We start from the raw sequence: 24553 nt of genomic DNA, 5'->3' as shown, positions 1-24553 counted from the left end.
ATTCAACACCATACACGAGCTCGTATGGCATGCGAACCACTGACGCTTAGAAAATACTTTACACAAGTACCAACTATCGTCCCTAAATGAACTATTTACTGCCACTAACACTAAACAGGTTGTAAGCAAACAAACGAATGATGCCGTTCTTTTTCTACAAACACCCTTTTTTAGGACCGCGTAGAATAAAATCGGTATAATATTCAAAGTCACGTTTGCCACTGTACAAATACTGATGCTTTCATGTTGCTATTTGCTATGTGGTAAATGATGTGAAAAACTTCGTCAAGCATTGATGGCTTTTTGCTTTCACCCTACAGCATCACTCTTGTGAATGTTGTATTGCCTCCTGTGGTGTTGAAATAAACTGACTTGAGTAGGTTTGATTTGAAGGTTTCTCATTACTGACGGAGAAACAGCCCTCACAGCTTTGCTTACTCAAGCAATCCTGCAGTATAGCCAGACAAGTCACCGGAGGACCACTGCCTAGAAGCCTCAGACGAATGAAGTAACGGAACGACTGAACAAGACGCCCGCCGACATGTTAGCGATGTACGTCGACGTCAAGCGCAATATTTGGATGGCCGTTCTCCCGTTTGCCACTTTTGCATGTAATACGGCAGTGCAAGAAACGACACAGTTCACGCCGTTCAAACTAGTTTACGGAAGCAACCCGACGGCGACTCTCGACGCCATGCTGCCACACATCACCGACGAAGAAAATGTGGAAGTCGCCGCTTATATCCAATGCGCCGAAGAAACCCGACAGCTCGACCGCCTGTCCATCAAGAATTATCAGAGGACCCAGAGCCCACATTACAATCTTCGACGATACTACTTGGAATACCAGCCCGGCGACCGCGTTCGGGTTTAGACATGGATACACTGACGACGACTAAGTGAGGAGCTATTGCGGCGCTTTTTCACAAGCTTACGAGAATATCTGAAGCATTGGTGCACTGGACTATGATGTTGTGCCAGACAGTATTTCGTAATCACTGTGGCGCCGCAGGCGACGTGGAATATTTCATGTTGTGCGCCTTAAGCCGTTCTACCAGCGCTTCGAACTTCGGGACTTTGTTTCTTCTTTGCTTGGTTACTTTTTGCTACTAACTGTAGTTTTCTTTTACGCTTTCCTGTTTGTAGCATCGGAATTTCGTTTTCTAAGAGGAGGGTACTGACACGTCTATTTGTTCATCTTTATCGGCGGACCACGTTTCACCGTCTGATAAATGCTATCGCTCAGCGCAGGATGCAGCTGTATGTATCGGTGATTTCTCGAATGTTATCGATGGGTGTATCCGTTGTCTGTTGTCACCGAACATAGTTTAACCTGATTGCAAGTACGCGCGACGCGCATTGTGTTGTACTTTCTGGAAGAAACGCGGGCACCAGCGAATACTCTGGCTGAAGTGCTCTGGCTGGGATATATGGCTCATGTATAAAAGCCGACGCGCTTGACCCTCTGAGCAGATTTTCGACCATCCCCGACGGTGCGCGCCACCATCGTCGTTGTTTGAGTGCAGTCTGTTTTTGAGGGCACATGTGCGCCCCAATAAAACGTTAGTTTTGTCATTCACACAGTTGCTGCTTTCTTCACCGTCACCACTACGTGAGTATCATTAACTCCAGTGTAACGCAATACTTGTTCAGCTGAGTTCGTAAATACATTTACTGCATTGAGACCTCCCCCCCCCCCACCTCTATGCCTTACATTTCGCAAGCTCGATGTCGTAGGGCTGTGCTTCATTGCATGACGCCATGTCCACTTGTTAACGCGACGCACGTTTATCTTGTTCGATCAACCGTAATAAGTTTGACTTTTGCACGAAATTCGTCAACAGCCGAATCATGTGCGTGACGGAACTGAAGTCGAGTGGTCATGTAGAAAACAATTGTCAGACAATCTAATGTACTTCCGGTATTGTATTATAAGGAACAAGAGCTCACTGGAAAGGAGAATATCTGTCGCCATCATTAGTTCGCTGTAACGAGACGTTCTCGCTTTTTGCGACAATGTGCCTTGATCTCATCATCATCATCATCATCATCATCATCATCATCATCATCATCAGCCTAGTTACGCCCACTGCAGGGCAAAGGCCTCTCCCATACTTCTCCAACTACCCTGGTCATGTACTAATTGTGGCGATGTTGTCCCTGCAAACGTCTTAATGTCATCCGCCCACCTTTCTGCCGCCCCCTACTACGCTTCCCTTCCCTTGGAATCCAGTCCGTAACCCTTCATGACCATCGGTTATCTTCCCTCCTCATTACATGTCCGGCCCATGCCCATTTCTTTTTCTTGATTTTAACTAAGGTGTCATTAACCCGCGTTTGTTCCCTCACCCAATATGCTCTTTTCTTATCCCTTAACGTTACACCTATCATTCTTCTTTCCATAGCTCGTTGCGTCCTCCTCAATTTCAGCAGAACCCTTTTCGTAAGCCTCCAGGTTTCTGCCCCGTAGGTGAGTACTGGTAAGACACACCTGTTATACACTTTCCTCTTGAGGGATAGTGGCAACCTGCTGTTCATGATTTGAGAATGCCTGCCAAACGCACCTCAGCCCATTCTTATTGTTCTGGTTATTTCAGTCTCATGATCCGGGTCCGTGGTCACTACCTGCCCTAAGTAGATGTATTCCCTTACCACTTCCAGTGCCTCGCTACCTATCGTAAACTGCTGTTCTCTCCCGAGACTGTTAAACACTACTTTAGTTTTCTGTAGATTAATTTTCAGACCCACCCTTCTGCTTTGCCTCTCCAGGTCAGTGAGCATGCATTGCAATTGGTCTCCTGAGTTACTAAGCAAGGCAATATCATCAGCGAATCGCAAGTTGCTAAGGTATTCTTCATCAACTTTTATCCCCAATTCTTCCCACTCCAGGTCTCTGAATACCTCCTGTAAACATGCTGTGAATAGCATTGGAGATATCGTATCTCCCTGTCTGCCGCCTTTCTTTATTGGGATATTGTTGCTTTCTTTGTGGAGGATTACGGTGGGAGTGGAACCGCTATAGATATCTTCCAGTACCTTTACATATGGCTCATCTACACCCTGATTCCGTAGTGCCTTCATGACTGCTGAGGTTTCGACTGAATCAAATGCTTTTTCGTAATCAATGAAGGCTATATATAAGGGTTGGTTATATTCCGCACATTTCTCTATCCCCTGACTGATAGTGTGAATATGGTCTATTGTTGAGTAGCCTTTACGGAATCCTGCCTGGTCCTTTGGTTGACAGAAGCCTAAGGTATTCCTGATTCTATTTGCGATTACCTTAGTAAATACTTTGTAGGCAACGGACAGTAAGCTGATCGGTCTATAATTTTTCAAGTCTTTCGCGTCCCCTTTCTTATGGATTTGGATTATGTTAGCGTTCTTCCAAGATTCCGGTACGTTCGAGGTCATGAGGCATTGTGTCTATAGGGCGGCTAATCTTTCTAGGACAGTGTTCCGACCGTCCTTCAACAAATCTGCTGTTACCTGATCCTCCCCAGCTGCCTTCCCCCTTTGCATAGCTCCCAAGGCGTTCTTTACCTCTTCCGGTGTTACTTGTGGGATTTCAAGTTCCTCTAGCCTATTTTCTCTCCCCTTATCGTCGTGGGTGTTACTGGTACTGTATAAATCTCTATAAAACTCTTCAGCCACTTGAACTATCTCATCCATATTAGTAACGATATTGCCGGCTTTGTCTCTTAACGCACACATCTCATTCTTGCCTATTCCTAGTTTCTTCTTCACTGCTTTTAGGCTTCCTCCCTTCCTGAGAGCCTGTTCAATTCTATCCATATTATAGTTCCTTATGTCCGCTGTCTTACGCTTGTTGATTAACTTAGAAAGTTCTGCCAGTTCTATTCTAGCTGTAGGGTTAGAGGCTTTCATACATTGGCGTTTCTTGATCAGATCTTTCGTCTCCTGCGATAGCTTACTGGTTTCCTGTTTAACGGCGTTACCACCGACTTCTATTGCGCACTCTTTAATGATGCCCATAAGATTGTCGTTCATTGCTTCAACACTATGGTCCTCTTCCTGGGTTAAAGCCGAATACCTCTTCTGTAGCTTGATCCGGAATTCCTCTAGTTTCCCTCTTACCGCTAACTCACTGATTGGCTTCTTATGTACCAGTTTCTTCCGTTCCCTCCTCAAGTCAAGGCTAATTCGAGTTCTTACCATCCTATGGTCCCTGCAGCGCACCTTGCCGAGCACGTCTACATCTTGTATGATGCCAGGGTTCGCGCAGAGTATGAAGTCGACTTCATTTCTAGTCTCACAATTCAGGCTCCTCCACGTCCACTTTCGGCTAACCCGCTTGCGGAAAAAGGTTTTCATTATCCGCATATTATTCTGTTCTGCGAACTCTACTAATAACTCTTTTCTGCTATTCCTAGAGCCTATGCCATATTCCCCCACTGACTTGTCTCCGGCCTGCTTCTTGCCTACCCTGGCATTGAAATCGCCCATCAGTGTACTGTATTCTGTTTTGACTTTACGCATCGCCGATTCCACGTCTTCATAGAAGCTTTCGACTTCCTGGTCATCATGACTAGATCTGGGGCGTAGACCTGTACAACCATCATTTTGTACCTCTTATTAGGTTTCACAACAAGACATGCCACCCTCTCGTTAATGCTATAGAATTCCTGTATGTTACCAGCTATGTTCTTATTAATCAGGAATCCGACTCCTAGTTCTCGTCTCTTTGCTAAGCCCCGGTAGCACAGGACGTGCCCGCGTTTTAGCACTGTATATGCTTCTTTTGGCCTCCTAACTTCACTGAGCCGTATTATATCCCATTTACTGCCCTCTAATTCTTCCAATAGTACTGCTAGACTAGCGTCACTAGATAACGTTCTAGCGTTAAACGTTGCGAGGTTCATATTCCAATGCCGGCCTGTCCGGAGCCAGGGATTCTTAGCACCCTCTGCAGCGTCGCAGGTCTGACCGCCGCCGTGGTCAGTTGCTTCGCAGCTGCTGGGGACTGAGGGCCGGGGTTTGATTGTTGTGTTCATATAGGAGGTTGTGGCCAAGTACTGCACCAGGGTGCCACAACCTCCTATATGAACACAACAATCAAACCCCGGCCCTCAGTCCCCGGCCTATAGCCTTGATCTACAAGTGTGTTAATTGGGCGACGCATCGAGAAAGCCTCGAATAGAAGCCGTCAATTTTGGCTTATAGATGAAGGCACACGTGGAAAGTTTTTCAAAAGAGGACAATGCCCCACAATACCCTGTAACTTCTAATAGACGTTTATCGGCCTCAATGAGCTGCCTGTAATTGAGCTCCGTGAAACTTATGCGCAATTCTTTTCATGGTCGTGCATACTTGTGCCATTGGTTAATGATGGCGGGTGAGTAAGAAAAGTAGCAATTCTTAGTTCTAATAGTTGATTATTCTCAGGAACGATGACTTACGGGTGTGAAAAGTATCGTGTGCTTGCACTCTTGCTGCAGGAGGCGGCCACCAGTATGGTGACCTGCATCAGCCAAAAAGGAATCAACCCTCCGCCCGTCTACGCCATTTCGGTCACCTTGAAAGGCCGCTGGTACACGCCCAAGGTGGACGACATCGGCGAACAGAAAATCGGCGCCTACGGTGTGTTCGAGCAGTGCGAAAGCTTCCGCGAATACACGATTCCTCAACTGGTGAGCACCATGATGCAGGACTAGGTAGTGAACCGTACGCCAAAACTTAGGAGACTGGTAAACTTGAACTAGGTCTTCACATGCCGAAAGATGCAATTGATCAGGTGCTGGGTCACTTGCGTTACGACGAGCCGAAATGCAGGGTAATCAGTAAGAGATACCATCTGAGCCATTAAACGGCATAAAGGGCAAACGGCGTGAGAAAACAAAGGAGAGTAAGTACAGTCTGCCCGCGAATGAAAAGAAAAGCCTGCCCGCAAATGCAAGCGAGAATCTCAGAAAGAGCAAAGGTGCTTAGCACATGAAGCCACCGAGAGGACAACGTGACCCACGTAGAAATGAAAATTTTTAGAACAATCTTCAAGTACATTTTGCGAGAGTGCGCTCGACAAAAAACGTGTTTCTTTTTGCAGGTATCAGGTTCGCAGAACTTGCGTCTGCAGCGAATGATAACCAGCAACTGGGGCCAAACGCGGTACCAGTTGTGCCTAGAAATCGCCTCCTTAAATGCAATGTGCATAAACAAAGAGAACTTGCATGACACATAGCAAATTTCTCCTTCATACCATTATATGATATTAAGCAGAAGTAACACCATAATTTCCCTATTGTTACTCGATGTGACCCTCACCACATGCGCAGCAAATAGAATTGCCTAAATGCGTAAATGTAAATGTTGGATCGTTACCTCCTTGCCAAATATTCACTTCACGTTTTGCAATTCAGGAATTAAGTTGCTTTTCATGCGTTTAGAGGGCGTATTATTCGGAAAGAATTCTGACGCTGTCAGAAGCTTCAAGATGTATATCAAAGAATCGTGGCACCCAATCCACCAGTGCTTCATTTAAATGTTTTGAACTGATTAAAGTGAACTTTGTTAAAACCAGGAGGCCACAAAATAAATTTTAATGCAAGTTTACCAGCGCTTTGCGAATTGTAGAATTATTGCAAACTTTATTGCATGTGCGCATGCTGTGAAAGGTTAACAGCTTCAAAGAATAAATCCCAATCAGGGTCCGTGCACGTGGATTGCTAACATAGACATTTGAGGATTAGTGCCCGTGTTTTACTTCCTTTATATCAATTAACTCCTTATTTCGTCGTTGCGCTAATACGCAAAGCTTAGTCTTCAATAAGGAATTAAAAATAACTTCTATAGTTTTACATGCAAAATCCACGATATGCTTGTGAGATACTCACGATTATTTTGGACCACCCGCAGGTTATTTAGCCTGAAGGAAAGGCGCCGTACACGAGAGTTTTGTATTTCGCCTTGCTCGAAGTGTGGCAGCCGCTGTCAGAATCGCACCCACGACCTCGAGCTTAGCAATACAGCGCAAGGTCCACTGAGATACCACGGCATGTTGTCTGTCTGGGTGATATGAAGAGAAAAATTAATTTGCCAGCTACCGAAATTATTATTCGATGCCTGACCAAGATTGAGCACATGAGTCTGCGGCCTACTTATAGGCTAGTGAGCAGTGCATCGGCACGTTTTCCCCGCACGACGACGAGAGTGCTTTTCCCTCAACCTTATATAAAAGAAATAACTCTGCTAACGTCATTCCGTCACACATTTAAAACTCCCTTTTACTGAACTCACCGCACAATCAACCTGCAGAGAATTAGCGTCAAATTGCCTGAAATGAAAGTTAAGTCGTTTTTGCGAGGCGGCATTATAAAAATAGTGTTACGTTAAATACGTTAAATATTCGGCCGATTCCGATAGAGGCCAACCTCCCGCGAGAAGTGACGCCATTAAATGCGGTGCGCAATAACTCCGCCCGTATCTCAACCCCAACTCACGCACGAAAAATTCAGCTATAGGTTGAAGGGCCTTCTAATGTTTGTTTGTCACCAATTCGAATTGCCAAATTGGAACCCAGTCCTACTGAAGTCCTTTTACACAAGCAAAATTTCTGAGATAAGCATCGCTTTCGACATATGCGTCCGAAACTTTCTTAATTAGTAATAGACGTTACCCTTATTATTATTGCAAACTTTAGCGGGAGACCATTACGAGACTTACTATCATTACGGTATGACCAAATTTAAAAGCCAAGATTAGCGTAGACCCGCTGTCGATTGTATCTGCAGTAAACTGCGACTCTATACCATAGCTGAGCGTCAGATTTGCCATCTACGACTCCAATGTCAATATGGATGCTAATCGTGGGATTTCCGTTAAACAGGCGTGAATTTAAAACTGCTGAATGTCAACATTTCAACGTCCAACAAAGCGAGCAAATGAAATGTAAATTAGGGATTCTTTTATAAGCTAATTATCTGGACATTTTGACTTTCTGCTGAAATAAAATGCGCCTCATATTACCGTTTAAAAGGATACAAAGCGAGTCCGAGGTTACTGACAACGAAATTCTTCACTATGACTAAGAAATTGTTCAAGTTATTGCGGTAAATTGCGAATGCTCCTGAAATCAGGATTGGTATCCGACTTCGTGCGCGAAAATGAGGAAGGCGATGATATAAAAGCAGGTAGGACAAAGCGATGTTGCTGGCCCTTGAGCAGTTTTGTAGTGAAATCGGCATTATGTGTAATAACGCTCATACTTGTACTGTTCCGGGGATTTCTGTTAGCAAAATATGTGCATTTGACGTGACAAAAGAAACATAATTATGCGAGCGCTTTTGGATCTGTTCCAGAATACATCGTCGTCGTCATCATCATCGTATGCGATCCAACCCATCTTTATTCTTCTATAAATTTCCCTGTGATTAATTGACCTGCAAACGTACTTTCTCACAGACTCTAGTGGCAGGCTGGCGACGTAGAACTGTTGTTTTCTTGCCCGGCTCTTCATCGTTTATGCGAAGCATATTACTAGATCTCAACCCAGCTTCTCAGGCGTGGCGGTGTCGCCTTCAATGACCTTTAGTGACCCCATGCCATACCACGTGACACCGTGACGTCACGACAGAGGAGAAACGGGGCTCCAACTCGCGCCGTCGCTCGCGGCGTCGCCTTCAACGCTGACCACGTGACACCGTGACGTCACGACAGAGGAGAAACGGGGCTCCAACTCGCGCCGTCGCTCGCGCCGTCGCGGCGGTATATAAGCAGCTGCGCTTGTTTCTAGGTGGCTTTGGCTCAACTCTTGCAATATGGGCTGGGTGCGAATCGAACCAGGGTCTCCGGAGTGTGAGACGGAGACACTACCACTGAGCCACGAGTACGATGCTTCAAAGCGGTACAAAAGCGCCTCTAGTGAATGCGGTGTTGCCTTAGAAACGAGCTGTTTCTAAGGCTCAGGCGTGCGTCGCTTGCTCAGGCGCACATTTCGTTGCCGCGCCGAACGATGCGTTGCTCGACGCTCACCGCGTCCAATGCGGGGCGCGTAGTCGCTGCGCCGTAGCCCATTGTCTTACACCCCTTGGTGGGTCGACGGGAACGCTGTCACGTTCCACTCTTGAAGGCGAAGCAGAGTAACGCATGAGTTGTTTCTTCGTCTAGCCGAACCAAATATAGCCAAGCAACAGCAGTTCACCAGGCTAAACAGTGGTTCAACAACTAAAATAAAGGCTAGTATGCTTCGCATCCTGGGCTTAACCTTAGCTAAGCCACAGCCATTTTTTCTTCTGCATATTAATCTTCAACCCCACTCTCACACTCTGTCTCTTAAGGTCATCAATCATTTGTTGTAATTTGTCTGCATTGTTGTTGAATAGAACAATGTCATCGCAAGCCGAAGGTTACTGAGATATTCGCCGTCGATCCTTACCCCTAAGCCTTCCCAGTATAATAGCTTGAATACTTCTTCCAAGCACGCAGTAAATAGTATTGGAGAGATTGTGTCTCCCTGTCTGACCCCTTTCTTTATTGGTAACTTCCTGCTTTTCTTGCGTAGAATTAAGGTATATATAAAACTTCTATACATAGTTTCCGAAGTACTTACGGAAGTGGTCGGTACTCCTTGATTACGCAATGCTTTTATGACTTCTGGTATCTCTACTGAATCAAATGCCTTTTCGTAATATATGAAAGCCATATTGTCACGTGATAGTGACGGTGAAGAAAGCAGCCAAACTGGGAAAGACGAAATGCGTTTTATTGGGCGAACTTGTGCCCTCAAAAACAGGCTACACTCAAAGAACGGCGACAGCGGCGTACACAGTCGGCGATCGTCGAAAACTGGTCAGCGGGTCAAGCACGTCGGCTTTTATACATCACTCGTCGAATGTTCCAGACTAATCGCTTGGACCCGCGCGCCTTCCACAAAGTTCTACATTATTCGCGTCGCGCACACATGCAATCAGATTACACAAGGTTCGGTCACAGACAGTGGATGGAAGCATCGATAACATTCCAGAAACTTCCGACACATGCAAGCGTGTCCTGCGCTGTGCGATAACATTTGTTAGGCGGTGAAACGTGTCGCCTTATGAAGACAAGTACACCTGTCAATATAAAGAGGTTTAATGCACTCTGCGGATTGCTCGATATGGTTGTGATAACATGGATGTGATCCATTGTAGAGTATCCCTTCCTGAAATCAGCCTGTTCCCTTGGTTGACTAATGAGGATTAGGCAGTGGGAGGCACGGCTTGCGGACGAGGGTCGGGAGAGCCAGTTGACTCTCCTGGACCAAGCCCAGCGAGCCGCTCGTGCCAGTGAGGCCCTGGAATAGGGGTACAACCATCGTGCTTCATCTTGTTTATATTCAATAAAGTTTTTACTCACTCACTCATTTCTACATACTGCGCTATGCTGGGATCAGCAGAAAGTATGAAATCAATTTCATTTCTAGTGTCACCTTTAGAGCTTTTCCACGTCCATTTTCTTCGGCTACGCTTCCTGAAAAAGGGGTTCATTATTCGAAGATTATTGCTTTCTGCGAATTCTACCAGCACCTCTCCACGAGCGTTCTTAGAATCAACATCGCAGTTGTCAATTGCTTGTTCACCATCCTGCTTTCTCCCCACTTTTGCATTGAAGTCGCCCATTACTACAGTATACTTCATACTACAGTATCTTCATAAACCTTATCCACTTCATCATCACCGTGACTGGATGTTGGAGCGCAGGCTTGTACTACCTTTATAATATACCTCGTATTAAGTTTGATTACGGCTACAGCTACCCTCTCATTAATGCTGTAGAATTCGTCAATGTTGTCTGCTGTGTCCTTATGTATTATGAATCTTACCCCGTATTGGCCGCTATTCAGCAATGTATAAGCCTCACAAGTTCTCCTAATCTCACTAAGGCCGATGATATCCCAAACAATGTCTGATAGTTCCTCAAAGAGTCCTGCTAAGCTAACTTCACTCGACAGAGTTCGGCAATTAAAAGTTGACAGGGTCAGTTTCCATAGTCGTCCTGTCCGGAACCAGAGATTCTTAGCACCCTCTGCTGCGTTACAGGTCTGACCACCGCGTTCGCCAGATGCTCCGCAACTGCTGGGGACTGAGGGCCATGGGTTAATTGTGGGAATCATTCGAGAGGTAGTGGCAAAATGCTACACCAGGGAGGCCAATTCCTGTTCCGGTGAGGCAGTGTCTTTGTTGACGCTTAGGCGGCCTTGCTAATTTGGTTGTACCTGGATTACTATGGCCCCATACGCTCTCGGCATCTTTTGCCCGTGTCAGGCGTCACTCCAAGCCTGCAAATGTGTTGCACTGGAGGAGGTGAATTTCAAGCTCACCATTGACAAATAAAAATAAAAAAACCTTATAGAAGGATTCGAATTTCCGACTATGGCAACCGAGCATACGAGTTAGCTCAGAAAATCCCGTAGGCAGCGAGGCTACCTTATCGCCAACAAGTACAGCCCAAGCATTATGAAACTAGACTTGCTTGCCCATGGGGAACGCGCCAATCCCCATCGCAACGATAAATTTTTTTCTGAATTGTTTTCGGTGTCTTGTTATTGATCACATGTGATCCGTGAGTGACAGCCCCACTGTCGCTTCCCCTCCTGGTTGTAAAAATACTTTCATTTTAAGCCTGCTATTCTACTTTCAAAGCAGCGTACCTTGTAGCTTTGCTTACATGATCTCTCACATCGATTGCAGCACGAATTTTTCTAGCAGTAGCGATCACGCCTAAAACTGCAGTCATGAATGTATAATAAAATGTAACACATTTTTGGTAAATCCGCGTTTCGAGACCATCATTTTTCTATAAAGTCGAGTTCGTCAGCGTGGATAACTCAATGTGCAAACACGTTATGCACAGCTAACATAGTGTTTTTTATTTAGTTTACTGTTAATTTAAGATTAAACACACTCTAGGAAAACTATAATTAAAAATGAGGTTCAATTATTGGCGCTTTGCTAATGAATTAAACGTCTTAACAATGGATTCATCATCCTACGACTGACAAATATTTATGCGTGTATAAAAACTAGGAATAATTACTACGCTGAGGTAAAATACGAAGTTGGCGAGCGTAATCGCTGGGTCCCACCTGTTTTAGCACTGACTTATTCATAGAGCTAGAACTATTCATCAACGTTGTGTTCCTCCAGCACAGCGAACACACCAGGGACGCGTTGGTGGAGCAGTCTCTGGACTGCAGCAGTCTCACGAGACGCAGCCGCTGCTTATGCCGTCTCTTCGCGGGGACCCATGGTTACAAACTCGATGTACCTACAGCTGCGGAGCTCCGTCACGAACACGGGGATCGAAAACCTCCATCAATATGTTACGTGTGGAAAGACACAGACAAAAGAGACTATTTACACTCGTCTATTGAGCATCTGCTGATGATACAATAATATGATAACAACTCATTTACCGTGATCGGGGCTAACCTTCTGCACAGGGCCACGGCTACATGAAATAAGGATGCCTCCCACCTCTAGGCACCAAAACTTGGTCTATCGAATGAAGTTTGTTCACTCACTATGCGGGAATCAATTCGAACAATTCGCGGCGCTCGCCCAATGTTGGATGCAAACTGTGACGATTGCTGAGACAAGGCGAGCCGAAATGTATGGTGGCGTCGTGTGTGCTGTGTTCTGGCGCCCCTGGCGTGGAAGGTCCCGTAATCCCAAACTTCGCGCACGCGTTTCGGCTAGAGGCAGCTTGACGCGTTCGCTCGCCGCTGCTTGGTCATCGTCAAGTCATCGCTCGCCGCTGCTCTTCGTCATGCCAGCGTTTTGAGAGCGAGTGTCCGTGGTCATAAAGCGAGGTGCGCTCATATTTGCCTCTGCGCGCTCGACAAATATGCATGATAATTTTATTAGTACACGCATGCTCACAGCAATTTATACATTCCATAAAACTGCGAACCTTTATTGGTAGAGTTGTGTAATTATTTTCTACCGCAATCAGTGTTCCGGCTTTCGGCCAAAACAACGACATTTCTTTTCGTTTTCTGACAGATCTGCACCAAAACAAAGACGAAATATCTCAGCAACCTAGAGTTAAACGATACAGGTTTATATATGCAGACTTACGATAAGAAACCTGGGACCAAGCAGACCCTCGTCTTTGACAGTACGATGACCCAAGTGAAAAAGGTGAGCAAAATGACAAAATGTGTATACAGCGTCTTATAAGCACTCCCTTGGTTCAAATCCGAGCTGTCAATCGGAGCACGCCGAAGGTGCCCTGAAGAACAAATCACGTTCAGCTGAAATATTCGATGGCGCTTCTGCAATACAACAAAAAGCCGTTCCTGCGTTGACAGGACCATTGATATGTCAAAAAGAATTTAACGTTGAAGGTGGTGATGCCACCTTGGAGTTTCTATTCCAGGCCGGCATGCCGTCATGAATTTCAACGCCATTAGCTCTTATCTAGCTATGTTGTCAAGTTAAATGGGGAGTAAACTGCGTGCTGCAGGTGCCCAAACTGAGGGTTTAATATTGATAAATGTAGTGCACAACAGCGGTATAAGTATGAACAAGCATTTTCGCATGCGTGAATTTACGTCCACGTATTGATGCTGTTACTTTATAAAAAAAAAATTCAAAAATCGTTTAAAGAAGAAGAACGGCAAGAAAATATGGTATCCTAACACACGGACCATGGTATCCGGTGCCATAAGCACTCAAGCATCTGAGAACGTCGGAACCTTGCTCATGGCGAACGCATTGCATGGTGTTAAGAACGGCCAGCTGCAGTGCAATTTCGCCAGCCATTTACGCCAGACAATGGACCGCGGTGGAGGCCCCTGTGCGAGGTCCGCTCTGGAATTTAGAGGCGGCGGCTGTTCTGCAAAGGTCGTCGGCCCTCGAGATAGCACTGAAACCTGTGCGGCACTGAAACCTGTGCAACACGTGTATGTGAGCCCGCCTCCTCCAAAAGGGCGGGTCATCCATCTACAATGACGTCGAACTATGACGTCCAGTGGAGTGCTTATAGGCAGCGATTGTCGGCTGCGAGAGCGTGCTCGTTGTCGTGCTCGAAATGTACTCGTGAGCTGTGTACTCGTAAGCTGTTTGCTGTATGCTCGTCTTGCGGGTATCATTTGGGAGTCAAGCTAGACTGTCGATGTATCTGATGTTCAACTGTAAATAACGTGTAAATAAATCCTGCTCTCCTAAGTCCCGACGAAGAGTCAAGCTCCTTCCTACAGCTGCGACTGCCAAATCTTACATCTGAATGGCAGCGGTGAGATCGGCCTACAGTTCGTAGATCGTCCAACAACTCTAACAAATGGTGGCAGCGGCGAGATCGTCCGACGAATCTAATATAGGCCACAATCTTCCACGAGTAAATATTTGCATACTATTATCGCAAATCTGTTTCCTCGGAGAAACACATGGTGCAATCTTCCCGAAGCAGCCGAAATCGCCTTCCTCCGTGAGCTTCTTTAATTTCACAGCAACATTCATTTGGGTTAGATGGTGCATGCTTCAACTAGGAAAGAACAGCGCTAACTAAGACAATCACGAGCAGGAGACCGACACAAGACAAGCGCCAACGTCAGTTCCTTAATTTTAACATCGCTGCGCTTCTTCAGCTCACAACATTAGTGCGTTCTCGTTCGTACCTCGTTACGCGACGTCCACAGCTCGTTAGGGTAAAGATCTCATAAATATTTCCGCAGTGCCCAGTTGGCACATACATGAAGAAGTAAATATTAGTAATTACGAGACCGCACGCCGCTCAAAGGAGTTCACGCGCACTGGAAAGACATCGCACAATAACGAAGGGAGTGGAGTGCGTCACCGACATTACTGTTTCTTTAACGAGAAATACCTTGCGCCACCCGACTATAACACAAATCTACAAAGGAAATATATACATACAGTTGTGTCATACCGAGAATAACCCTGTGTAACAAAAATTGCTCCAGCGGCAAGCAGATTTCCAAAGAATGGATATGCCATGTTCGTTTCTCCGTACGCGAAATATAGTGAATTTTCTCGAGGAATTCATAGCCAAAACATTATAGACTTTTCGTTTCTCTGGTATTTCGCCAACGCAGTTGTGGAAGTGCCTACTTCTAACGTAAGCTTCGTTTTCTTTTACGAACACTTTTCTTTAAAAGAAGCATACAAAAGCTGTTCAAATTATGTTCATCCAGAAATTTATTATCTTCCTGGGCCGCATTAGTCTTCATATAATTGATATTGAAATAATGCCTAAGAGTAGGAGCACAGAGAAACGTCACTCTTAGTGCTATTACTCTTGGACGTCGTTAGGCGGCGCGAAATGGAGCTTGACCATAGCCCGCTACAACGCGTTCCGTGCCGTCCTTGCTGCATAAGTGGCTATGCATCCACTCAGACAGTCGGACTAAGATCGTAGGTTGAGGGAAGCGCGAAGAAAGCTTGATTTTGCGCTACGCTTTTACGTTACACAGCGGTTTAGGAAAGAGACACGTGCTGGTGGCGGTGAGTGTGTAGTCGGGTAAATGGATGGAACTATTCAACGGCAGTTTTCGGTCTACATGCACATTTCAAATGTAAAAACGCGAAAGTAGCCTTTTTTGTCCGTTACCTTGAACTTCTAGAGTGCGGTTCTAAGGCGCCCGTTCCGGCCTCGAGCATCGGCGTAACGAAGCGAACGAGCACAGCGAAGGATGACAGAGCGAATGCGGAGCGCAATGGGTAATAAAGGACGGAGCAGGAGGAAAGCGGAGGAGGAGAGCAAAGCGAACGCGTGAGAACAATAAGTGGAAGACATTTATTCTTCGCCTTTAAGAATGGAACGCGATAGCATTAAAATGTCCCTTACTGCTTCTCACGCAACCCGGCAACTGCAGATTATGTAATTGTAATGCTTACCGAGAAACACTGGATGCGAGCGTTATTCACGAAGCCGAGCTTTCAGGTAGAAACGCGGCGTCTTGCGTGGGCCAATCCCGGAGGCCGTGCACCGCCGCGAAAAAAAACAACAACATCATTTTCGTGTTTCTGTTACTGTTTCGCACTTTTAATATTTAAGTCTGAGAATATTTACCGTAAAAGACGTGCACTGTCGGTGTTTTGTATCACGACATTTATTTGTTTGTGGGCTGTCATTCTCAGAATTCTGTGGAATAAATTTGTGAAGAATGTAGGACAAAGTGCGAATAATTTTAGTGATAGGATGGCGTGGCAATATAACCCGCGTATAGCGAACGTCCTTGGCAAGGCGTCGCATATCGACATACCTAATATATTCGGGATTTTTTACTCGCGGGCACGCAGGCGCCGGCCGCTTACGCCTACGCCAGATTTTCTGCCACACGGGGCCTCTAACGCTGCCCCGTTGAAAGCGTAGTGGGGCGACGATGGCTAAGAGATGGCGCCAGAGTAGCGTGCGCCGTCTGGGAGGAATGTCTGCAGCGGCGGCTGTAAATCGTGCCAACGCGTCGCCGACGCGCTGCTTCTCGCGATCGCCCCATTAACGAGGCAGTCGCACCAGACTTTACTCCGTATGCGCCGTTCCCCAGGAGGCAGATTGTCCGCACCAGCCAATATATCGCGAAATTAAAACACATAAAGAACGGCGCTCAAATTTAGCATTAGGAAGTTCGTATTCGTAGGGAATTCTTTCATTACAAGCATGTGCAGTTAAATAAAAAATCGGAATTTATTAATGCAACTAGGTTTAAACCGAATGTGTAGAGAGGTTAAGTGCAGAAAGGTTATGCAAGCAACTTCTGCGCGCTTTTTCTAAACGTCTCAATTCTGTCTATCGTATGACGATATACGGGAATAAGAAGCTGAAAGTACTTGTTCTTCCCTCTCCATTTGTTCCTTCTAAGTCCGTATATACGTGTGTGTCCCTCCATGCGTGACTGCGCTTACCTCAGGTGCGGAAGTCCTTCGCAGAGTTCCCATACCTCCTTGCGACTTCATCGCCTTCTCGTCGCAGTGAACTTATCATTACACATAACGTTTTCTTCAAAAAAAAAAAAAAACAGGGAATCCACTAACAGCGCACTATTTGTAATTTCTCCCATACAGATCTGTGACGCCAGGTACAAAGACAAGACGCATGCCTATACTATTGCAGCGTACGACGTTAACTACGATTATGCTCCCTCGGCGTGCCCGCAGAAGATTCCAGGCGGATACAGCAGAACGCAGAGCTACAAGAAGCTCGTCACATTTCTCGCACACTTCAATGGCAAGCAGCAAGCAGACTGCCTTGCCATTATTAATGGATAACGCCCTACACATACCTCATCTGTATATTACGTTATAAGGTGTGCTCAGGTACATCCTATGTGATTAAATGTTTGAGGAAAAAGCTGGGGTAACTAGCATTGCGGTCTTTTTTTTTTTATTTGCGTTTCCGTCACTGATGTATGATGTAGCACAAAATGGAGAAGCCTATTTCGCGCCACAAGAAAACCTTGACAGCGCAAATGTTCTTCGCAGTAGGCGTTCTTGCTATATAGTAGAACAATGTCATCCCGCTAGAAACGATATACAGGTGAGAGAAGGATAATTCATGGCCATCTTATCACTTTATTTTTATTTTTACGGGAACATGGTGCTTCGTTTCGCGACAGTAAAAAATGACCTCCTATTTAACCTAACAATTTGTGTTACATTTTACAACGCCTACATGTGGCCTATTTGTTAAAACACATGGATGCATCGCATTTGCTGCGAGCTTCTTGGTTGTAAGGAAACTGGGATTTAAAATTCTGCGGCAAGACAGCGCGGTTGCTCTTACTGCGTGGAAACTTTGACAAAATGAAGCTGGAAATAATACCCACAGAATGTCTCTCTACAGTACATTTTCGGTTGTGTGATCGTCGGTTTACCGAATATTTCAGAATAATAAAATTTCAGAAAATTCCCGACGCTTCTTCTATTCATTCTATGCAAAAATCTTTCAATTAAACAAGTCTTTGCATACTGAATATTTCATTTGAACGATCTTGATCGGGGGACCCTGGCAAAACTTCGTTAGAGGAATATGTGCGGTGTGACAGTGATCTGGTACTGGTACTGAACTATCTGATCTGGAAATCGTTTCGGGCGTTCGTCCCGAAGAAGAGTGAGCCATAAAAGATGCAATAGCACCGGTACATTTATATCCTTTAACTTTAGCCGAGGCTGTAGGATGCCTTTGAAATTTGCGAGACTTCATGTCTCGGCAACAAGCTGTGCCAGATGAAGTGCAAAAAAAAAAAAAAAAAACACGGGCTCTCTGGACAGTTTTGTTACTTCTTGCGCTTTATAAGCACCAGCCCAAATTAAAATTACAGATCTTTTTTCTCAAAATGAGATAGGCAGCGTAATAGTTGTGCGTCTCGTGTATATTGCTGTACATGTCTCCATGAATGGCATTTCACACTTCTGACTCGGTATCTTCTGTGCCCCAAGCTGTTCCATATTGTAGTGAATATTCAGTTTGGTGAAATTTCAGCTAACCATTTCTCCGGGTCCCTTGAAATTCATTCGAGTGAGCGTTCACTGTATCTTTCTATCGAGTTTCACAGCCAGAGATCACAAAGAGCATATACTTAGGAAAATATGGAGGTGTGGAAGAAATACTATACGACCATCGAATGGATCAAAAATTGGCAGCGCAGGCATTCATTGGCTCTGATTGGCGAAGGTAATATGATTAGCCGTCTATCCTATGACGAATATATAATGTCAATGAGTTATTCTTATTATAGGACAATTAATATGAAAGCGTAACATACACAGGGACCCATACACAGTGCCCCGACTTTTTCTGAAAGTCGTCGAACAGTCTAAGTCATTTTTCATTGGTGTCAAATCATCCATTTTCCGAGGGATAGTATTACCGACAACCTCGACGTTAGGAGCATGAGCTGACGAATTTTGTGCCCTAATAATACGGATGTGGAACATCCTTTCACATCCGCCGCCAAGGTCTGTGAGTGGTGGCGCTGGCTAACACTCGCAGGGTTCTAATAGGAAACATAAATACCCATGAAAGTGGCTGGGGAAGCGGCGCCGCGGTAGCTCTATTGGAGAGGCATCGCACCCGAAATGCGAAGGTTGTGGGATCGTTCACCGCCTGCGGCAAGTTATTTTTTAATCTACTTTCATTTACGTTAATTTATCATTTCTTTATTCCATTTATTAAGCACAAGTAATTTCCTCTATGTTTCCCTTGGCGTCAGTGTTTGTTGGCTTCTTCGGGCCCCTCAGTTAACCCCCTTTCGTCTTAAATATATATATATATATATATATATATATATATATATATATATATATATATATAGAACAGAATATAGAATACAAGAGGCAGAACGTGTGTCGCGTGAGCTACTGAAGAAGAATGAGACCTTTGTTTGAAGCAGTGACTTGTCAGTCGAGGTGGGAGGGTCCCTTATTCCAGGAACCCTCCGGCTTGGATCGCCCTCCGGGCCCGGGCGACGACAACACTTTGTAATGTATACGGGACCTTCAACAGGTGCGACGTAATGGTATTTCATTTTTGTAACATTTACCTAAACTCGCCACTGATTTTTTTTGTTTTCATAGGGCATGCACGGGGTCTGAGAACAGTTCGAAAGCCTTTCAACCTCTAGTTATATCCGCTTGTAATCCATCTTCAGCGTGACATCAGTTTGCAGATATTCATCCCCGCATTGTACGATAATAACCAGGCTATTCCAATTACTTCTGTTCACGAACGCATAAAACGCCATTTTCTTAAATACCCGAGTACACCTCTTTTCCCCAGAACACCTGAGCAATGATGAGCGTGAGAAAGCTTTATCGTCCAATTGAACGCCACTGGGCTGTTTTTTTTAGTTTTGCGCTGCGAGTAATGCGCCATAGCGGTATGTGCTGCCCGAGCCAGTAAGCAGCAGCGTCCTGCGGTGCCAACATGCCACCGATGCGGCGATGCCCTCTCCCCTCAGACGACACCAGGCGCTCTAAGACCGCAACAAATGCCCGTTCTCTTTCGCTCGATCTGCTACATACAGGCGCGCTCGTGCCGTGGTGTCGAAGCCAATGGGAACTTAGGTGGCGTTTCGCTGCTACAAGCGGTAGAGCCGGCTTTCTCGCTCAGTGAGCCATTTGACGCTTTCGCATCAAAAAGTAAGCGCAATAGTGCATTTCTACTGCCAGTTTAACAACGCATATATTGAAACTCGCGCTATCCTTAGAAGTCATTCCAAGTTCCTGAGAATCCAGGCACTGTAGAGCCTTTCCAAATGTGGAAACAGAGGTGCGGTGACGCCGTCGCGCAGCCACTGATTCGCACTGGTTACGCCACATACAAAAGCGCCCCGCAGCAATTAAAAGTCACGCGAAACCACCGCGTGAGCAGCGACCAGAAGTAATAAAGCGGTTAACTCCACGACTACGGAAGCCAGAAGGCACAGCCTTCCAAAATAACCTAGCTAGCAACGAGGCATTGCATCAGCACATGCTTTTTGTTTCCTTCGACTCTACAAGAAGGCAACTGAGACACAGCCAAGATGGGACTCTGCCACTCTAGTCTGTCACGTAATGGGAGCACTTGCCACCCTACGCACCACATGAAGTCGCGTAGGTGGCCATGCAGAAAGGACGTCGTTATAGCACCCGATGAAACATTATTGGAACGCACGCGGCGCGCTGGGGGAACCGCAGGAAGCAGTAAGGCTGACATTGTATCCACGACACGGTTTTCGAGGATGTACCTGTTGTGCGTGGCGATAAAATTCTGGGGCCGTAAAATGCAGGTGCGTTTAACACTTGCGGCCCACGAATTAAGTCTACGCCCGGTAACATGTAACGAATTTCTGTGCCAAGGAAGCAGCAGACTAGTTCACGCGCGGCACACTCATCACGCTGAACCAGGCGGAGCCGAAATCGCAGAGCAAGCAGCCGGCAGCGGAGAGATGAGGCTGTTTCAGATGGCGCGATTTTCAGTCAGCGACACAGCGAATTCCGTCCCTCAGCGACCGCCGCGACGTCGTGGGCTCTCCGCGACTGGATTCCAACAATTTGGTCTCGCCGTCGTTGAGTCACAGTGATCAGCGCGATGTTTGAGCGGCAATGTGTGACGGAACAAAGCGCTTCGAAATAGGCGCTTTCCTGTTTTACCGCGCGTTGGTATTTCTGTCGAGCAATGTCGCGCGCCAGTTTTAGTTATGTCTTATTAGGGCGTACCCACCAGCGCCTGTGGTTTAGAAGTTTTATAAACATTTTCTTTTTCTTCTACTTGCACAATTTGTTTAAAATGAGAAGCTGCACGCTATCCAGGTCGAGAGAAGGACGCCGCTTCAGCATAAGGCACGTACCCACTCTATGGCCACACTCGTCAACCTCTTCATCACTACAAATTGTGCCAGCTGCTTATACATGCACGCGCAAGAGTATCTTGTTGTTCTGCAAAAGCAAGTACTCATTCAGGAAAAAAGTTGTGGCTTCCACAGTAACAACGAAACTAGAGTGTAATAAACGGAGCCACCCCACCGATGCCGGACAAGCCGCACGCTCATACTTGCGGTGTTGTGCAGTGTCTCACTCACCACACCTGCAAGCTGTCGTAAAGTCTCCACACCTTTAAACATTAAAGAATGCTGCACTTATTCTATTATCAAATACTATTAGGAAAATTCGAATATTTGACTAGTTTTCATGTTTATATTTAACGATGCAGGCAGCAACTTTATGCATCGCTGCGACGGAAATCGCGCTGCCGCAAACGCATGTAAAAGCTATCAGCGAAAATCACTTTGCCATGTGCACGGCAGAACGATCTTTTTCGCCCCAATCGCGTCATGTGAAACAGCCTACAGGGATGATAACGCGAACCCGCCACGAGAGCGTGGTTGCCCAAGCGCTGTGCTACGGACCAGTTCTGTGCTCCCAATCAGAAGGAACCAAGGAGCGACAAAAATGACCTAGAAGCCAGTAATGGTGGCTGTCCAACGTGACAAACGTACCGCACACGGTTGCAAAATACAGACTGTGCTAATTAGCTGCTTTCTAATAGGGGTAAACGTACCCTTTAAGGAATATTTCGCCTTACATATTCAAGAATTGAGAGCCACAGACAGCCTTACATGCCATTAAAGGTGTAATCAAGGCCCAAAATACAAATAAGATCGCTCTTTTGAAGACGGAAAGGGGAGTTAGGCATGTCTTTAGAGAACCAATGAACAGATAACGACATTTGGAGAAATTTAGCACAGTACCTGAAATATTTTCGTACTGAGTAATGGTTTAAAAAATACGAGATAAGATATTTTCATTCCTGAAATACAATGAAATGTCACGGCGATGGCTGTAACATTTACAACAACGCTGCCAGACACAGGATGATGATGATGATGAAAAACTTTATTTATTCCTCTTTAAAGGGAAGGGGAAATTGAATAGAGGGTGGGGGGAGGAACTACTTGAAGTAGGCCTCCTTTATCCTCTCAGCCCACTCCAGGATGGCCTCCTGAAGATCGGGCCTCGAGCTGTGCAAGGCAGCCTCCCACTGCTCCTCACTAGATACTAATTGCTTGAGGAAAGGGGGAAGGGGGTGCTTAAGGCACCCTCATATTATGTGGTTTAAGTCTGCTTTGGGAGAGACAGAGAGACACAGAATTTACAAGAGGGAGAAAGGTAAATGGTGGGATGAATGCGGTGGAGGAGGTAAGGGGACGGAAAGGTGCGAATCTGCACCTGTCGACACAGAACTTCACTCCCATGCGGGGATTTGCCCATGAGTGGTGGAAAGGTTAAACGGTCTAATCGGTAGTCTGTGCAGATGTCGTGGTAGGTAATCAGTCGATACCGCGCTGTAAACGGCGCCTCCTCCGTGGCGATGTCCAACACATCTGATGCCTGAGCCCGGACTGTAAATCCTCGGGCACTGGCATGAGCCGCCTCGTTTCCGGCAAGGCCCGCATGCGCGGGAGTCCTGTTAATGCCACAGTTTGATGGAAAGGATGGGCTAAGAGGAGAGAAAGGGCTGGCTTAGAGACCCTGACCGCTCCGAAGTTATGTATGGATGCTTTGGAGTCGGTAACGATAACTGATGAATTTGGGATTGTGAGGGCCAGGACTATGGCCGCTTTCTCCGCCTCCTCCAAGGAATAGCCAGGAATGGAGGCGGCCGCAGCGACCTGGCCGTGATAGTTAATGACTGATATTGCGTAATGATTTCTGCTCCCATATTCGACGGCATCAACACAGAGCACGTCTTTTGAGGTGGATAATTGTTTTTGGAGAGCCTTTGCTCGCTGCCTCCTGCGCTGTTTGTGGTGCACAGGGGGCATGTTTTTAGGAAGTGGAGGGATGCAGAAGTTCTCGTGTATGTTGAAGTTGAAGTTGAAGTTTATTCATATGTGATGTGGAATAGTGTATTTAGTCTTGATGATGGGTGCCGGAGTGATAGAAAGTTTGTAGAATGTGGCGACCTGTTGCGGTGTTAGAAAGTCTGCTATATTCGGATGTGAGGTGGGCTTCTGTGAGTTCAGTGTGTTAAAAGTTCCAGTAAGCATTAGCCTTTCAGTGGAGGTACGTATGGGGACCCCCAGAGCGAATTTATATATTTTGCGTAAAAGAGTGTCGATCTTATGTGGTTCTGATTTAAGGAAATGTAGATATGGTGTTGCAAATGTTATCTTACTGATAACGAAGGCCTGGCTCAAGCGGAGAAGTTCGGCCTCCTTTAGTCCTCCATATTTATTGGAGAGTTGCCCTAGAAGGCGCAGGGTGTGATCGACTGTGGTGTGGAGTGTATGTAGGGTATATGTGTTGAGCCGGTTGCTTTGAATGTATAAACCGAGCACCCGGAGCCTTTCCACTCTAGTAACTGGGATGTCGTTTAGGATGATCTGCAGTGTATACTAGACATGTGTTTTCCGGCCTCCCGGTGGGATGGCAGAAGTAGCAGATCGGATTTTTGAGAGGGGCATGTGAGAATAATAGCGCCGGCATGAGCCACGAAGGCGTCTGCTGCGGCCTGTAGAGTGTCTGTAGAGTCTGTAGAGTGTAGAGTGTAGAGTCGTCCAAAGAGTGATGTCTTCGGCGTAGAGTGAAAACTTGAGATCAGGAATAGACTGCAATGCTTGCGGCATCGGCATCATAGAAAGATTAAAAAGGGGACAGCACTGAGCCTTTGGGCGTGCCGCAGCTACCTAAAGCGTAAGAAAGGGATTGCTCTGTGCCTATGTGTATCGTTGCGGTAGGGTTGGATAAGAAGGTACATATGTAGCCATATGTCTTTCCGCCAACCCCAATTAGATTAAGCTCTCGGAGGATGGCGCATTGTGAAGCGTTATCGAAGGCTCCGTGGCGGTCCAGACTGAGAATTGCTTGCGTATCTAGACTGCTATTGGGTGTAATGATGTCATGCTTCATTCGAAGCATGATATCTTGGCATGAGAGAGATTTTCAAAAACCTACCATTTCTGATGGATAAAGATGGTTGTCTTCCATGTATTTACTGAGTCGGATGAGGATGACATGTTCGAGTGTTTTACCTTGACAAGAGGTTAGTGATATAGGCCTGAGATTAGAGGTGTTGACTGGTTTGTTTGGCTTTGGGATAAAAATTACCCTGGCAT

At 46.0% G+C, this 24553-nt stretch overlaps 1 protein-coding gene across 1 annotated transcript in view; it reads left to right on the top strand.

Annotated features, from left to right (window-relative positions):
* Positions 1 to 17225, top strand: part of LOC126538788 (uncharacterized) — a 41447-nt gene extending 24222 nt beyond the window's left edge. The window contains exons 4-6 of the mRNA XM_072284091.1: positions 5460 to 5651; positions 12999 to 13136; positions 17022 to 17225. Of these exons, the coding sequence (XP_072140192.1) occupies positions 5460 to 5651; positions 12999 to 13136; positions 17022 to 17225 (534 nt within the window). The remainder of the gene's footprint in view (positions 1 to 5459; positions 5652 to 12998; positions 13137 to 17021) is intronic.
* The last annotated feature ends 7328 nt before the right edge of the window (positions 17226 to 24553 follow it).

Source organism: Dermacentor andersoni, chromosome 8, assembly GCF_023375885.2.
Source record: "Dermacentor andersoni chromosome 8, qqDerAnde1_hic_scaffold, whole genome shotgun sequence".
In the NCBI taxonomy this organism is placed as follows: Eukaryota; Metazoa; Arthropoda; class Arachnida; order Ixodida; family Ixodidae; genus Dermacentor; species Dermacentor andersoni.
This window is presented reverse-complemented; position numbering and strand designations above follow the sequence as displayed.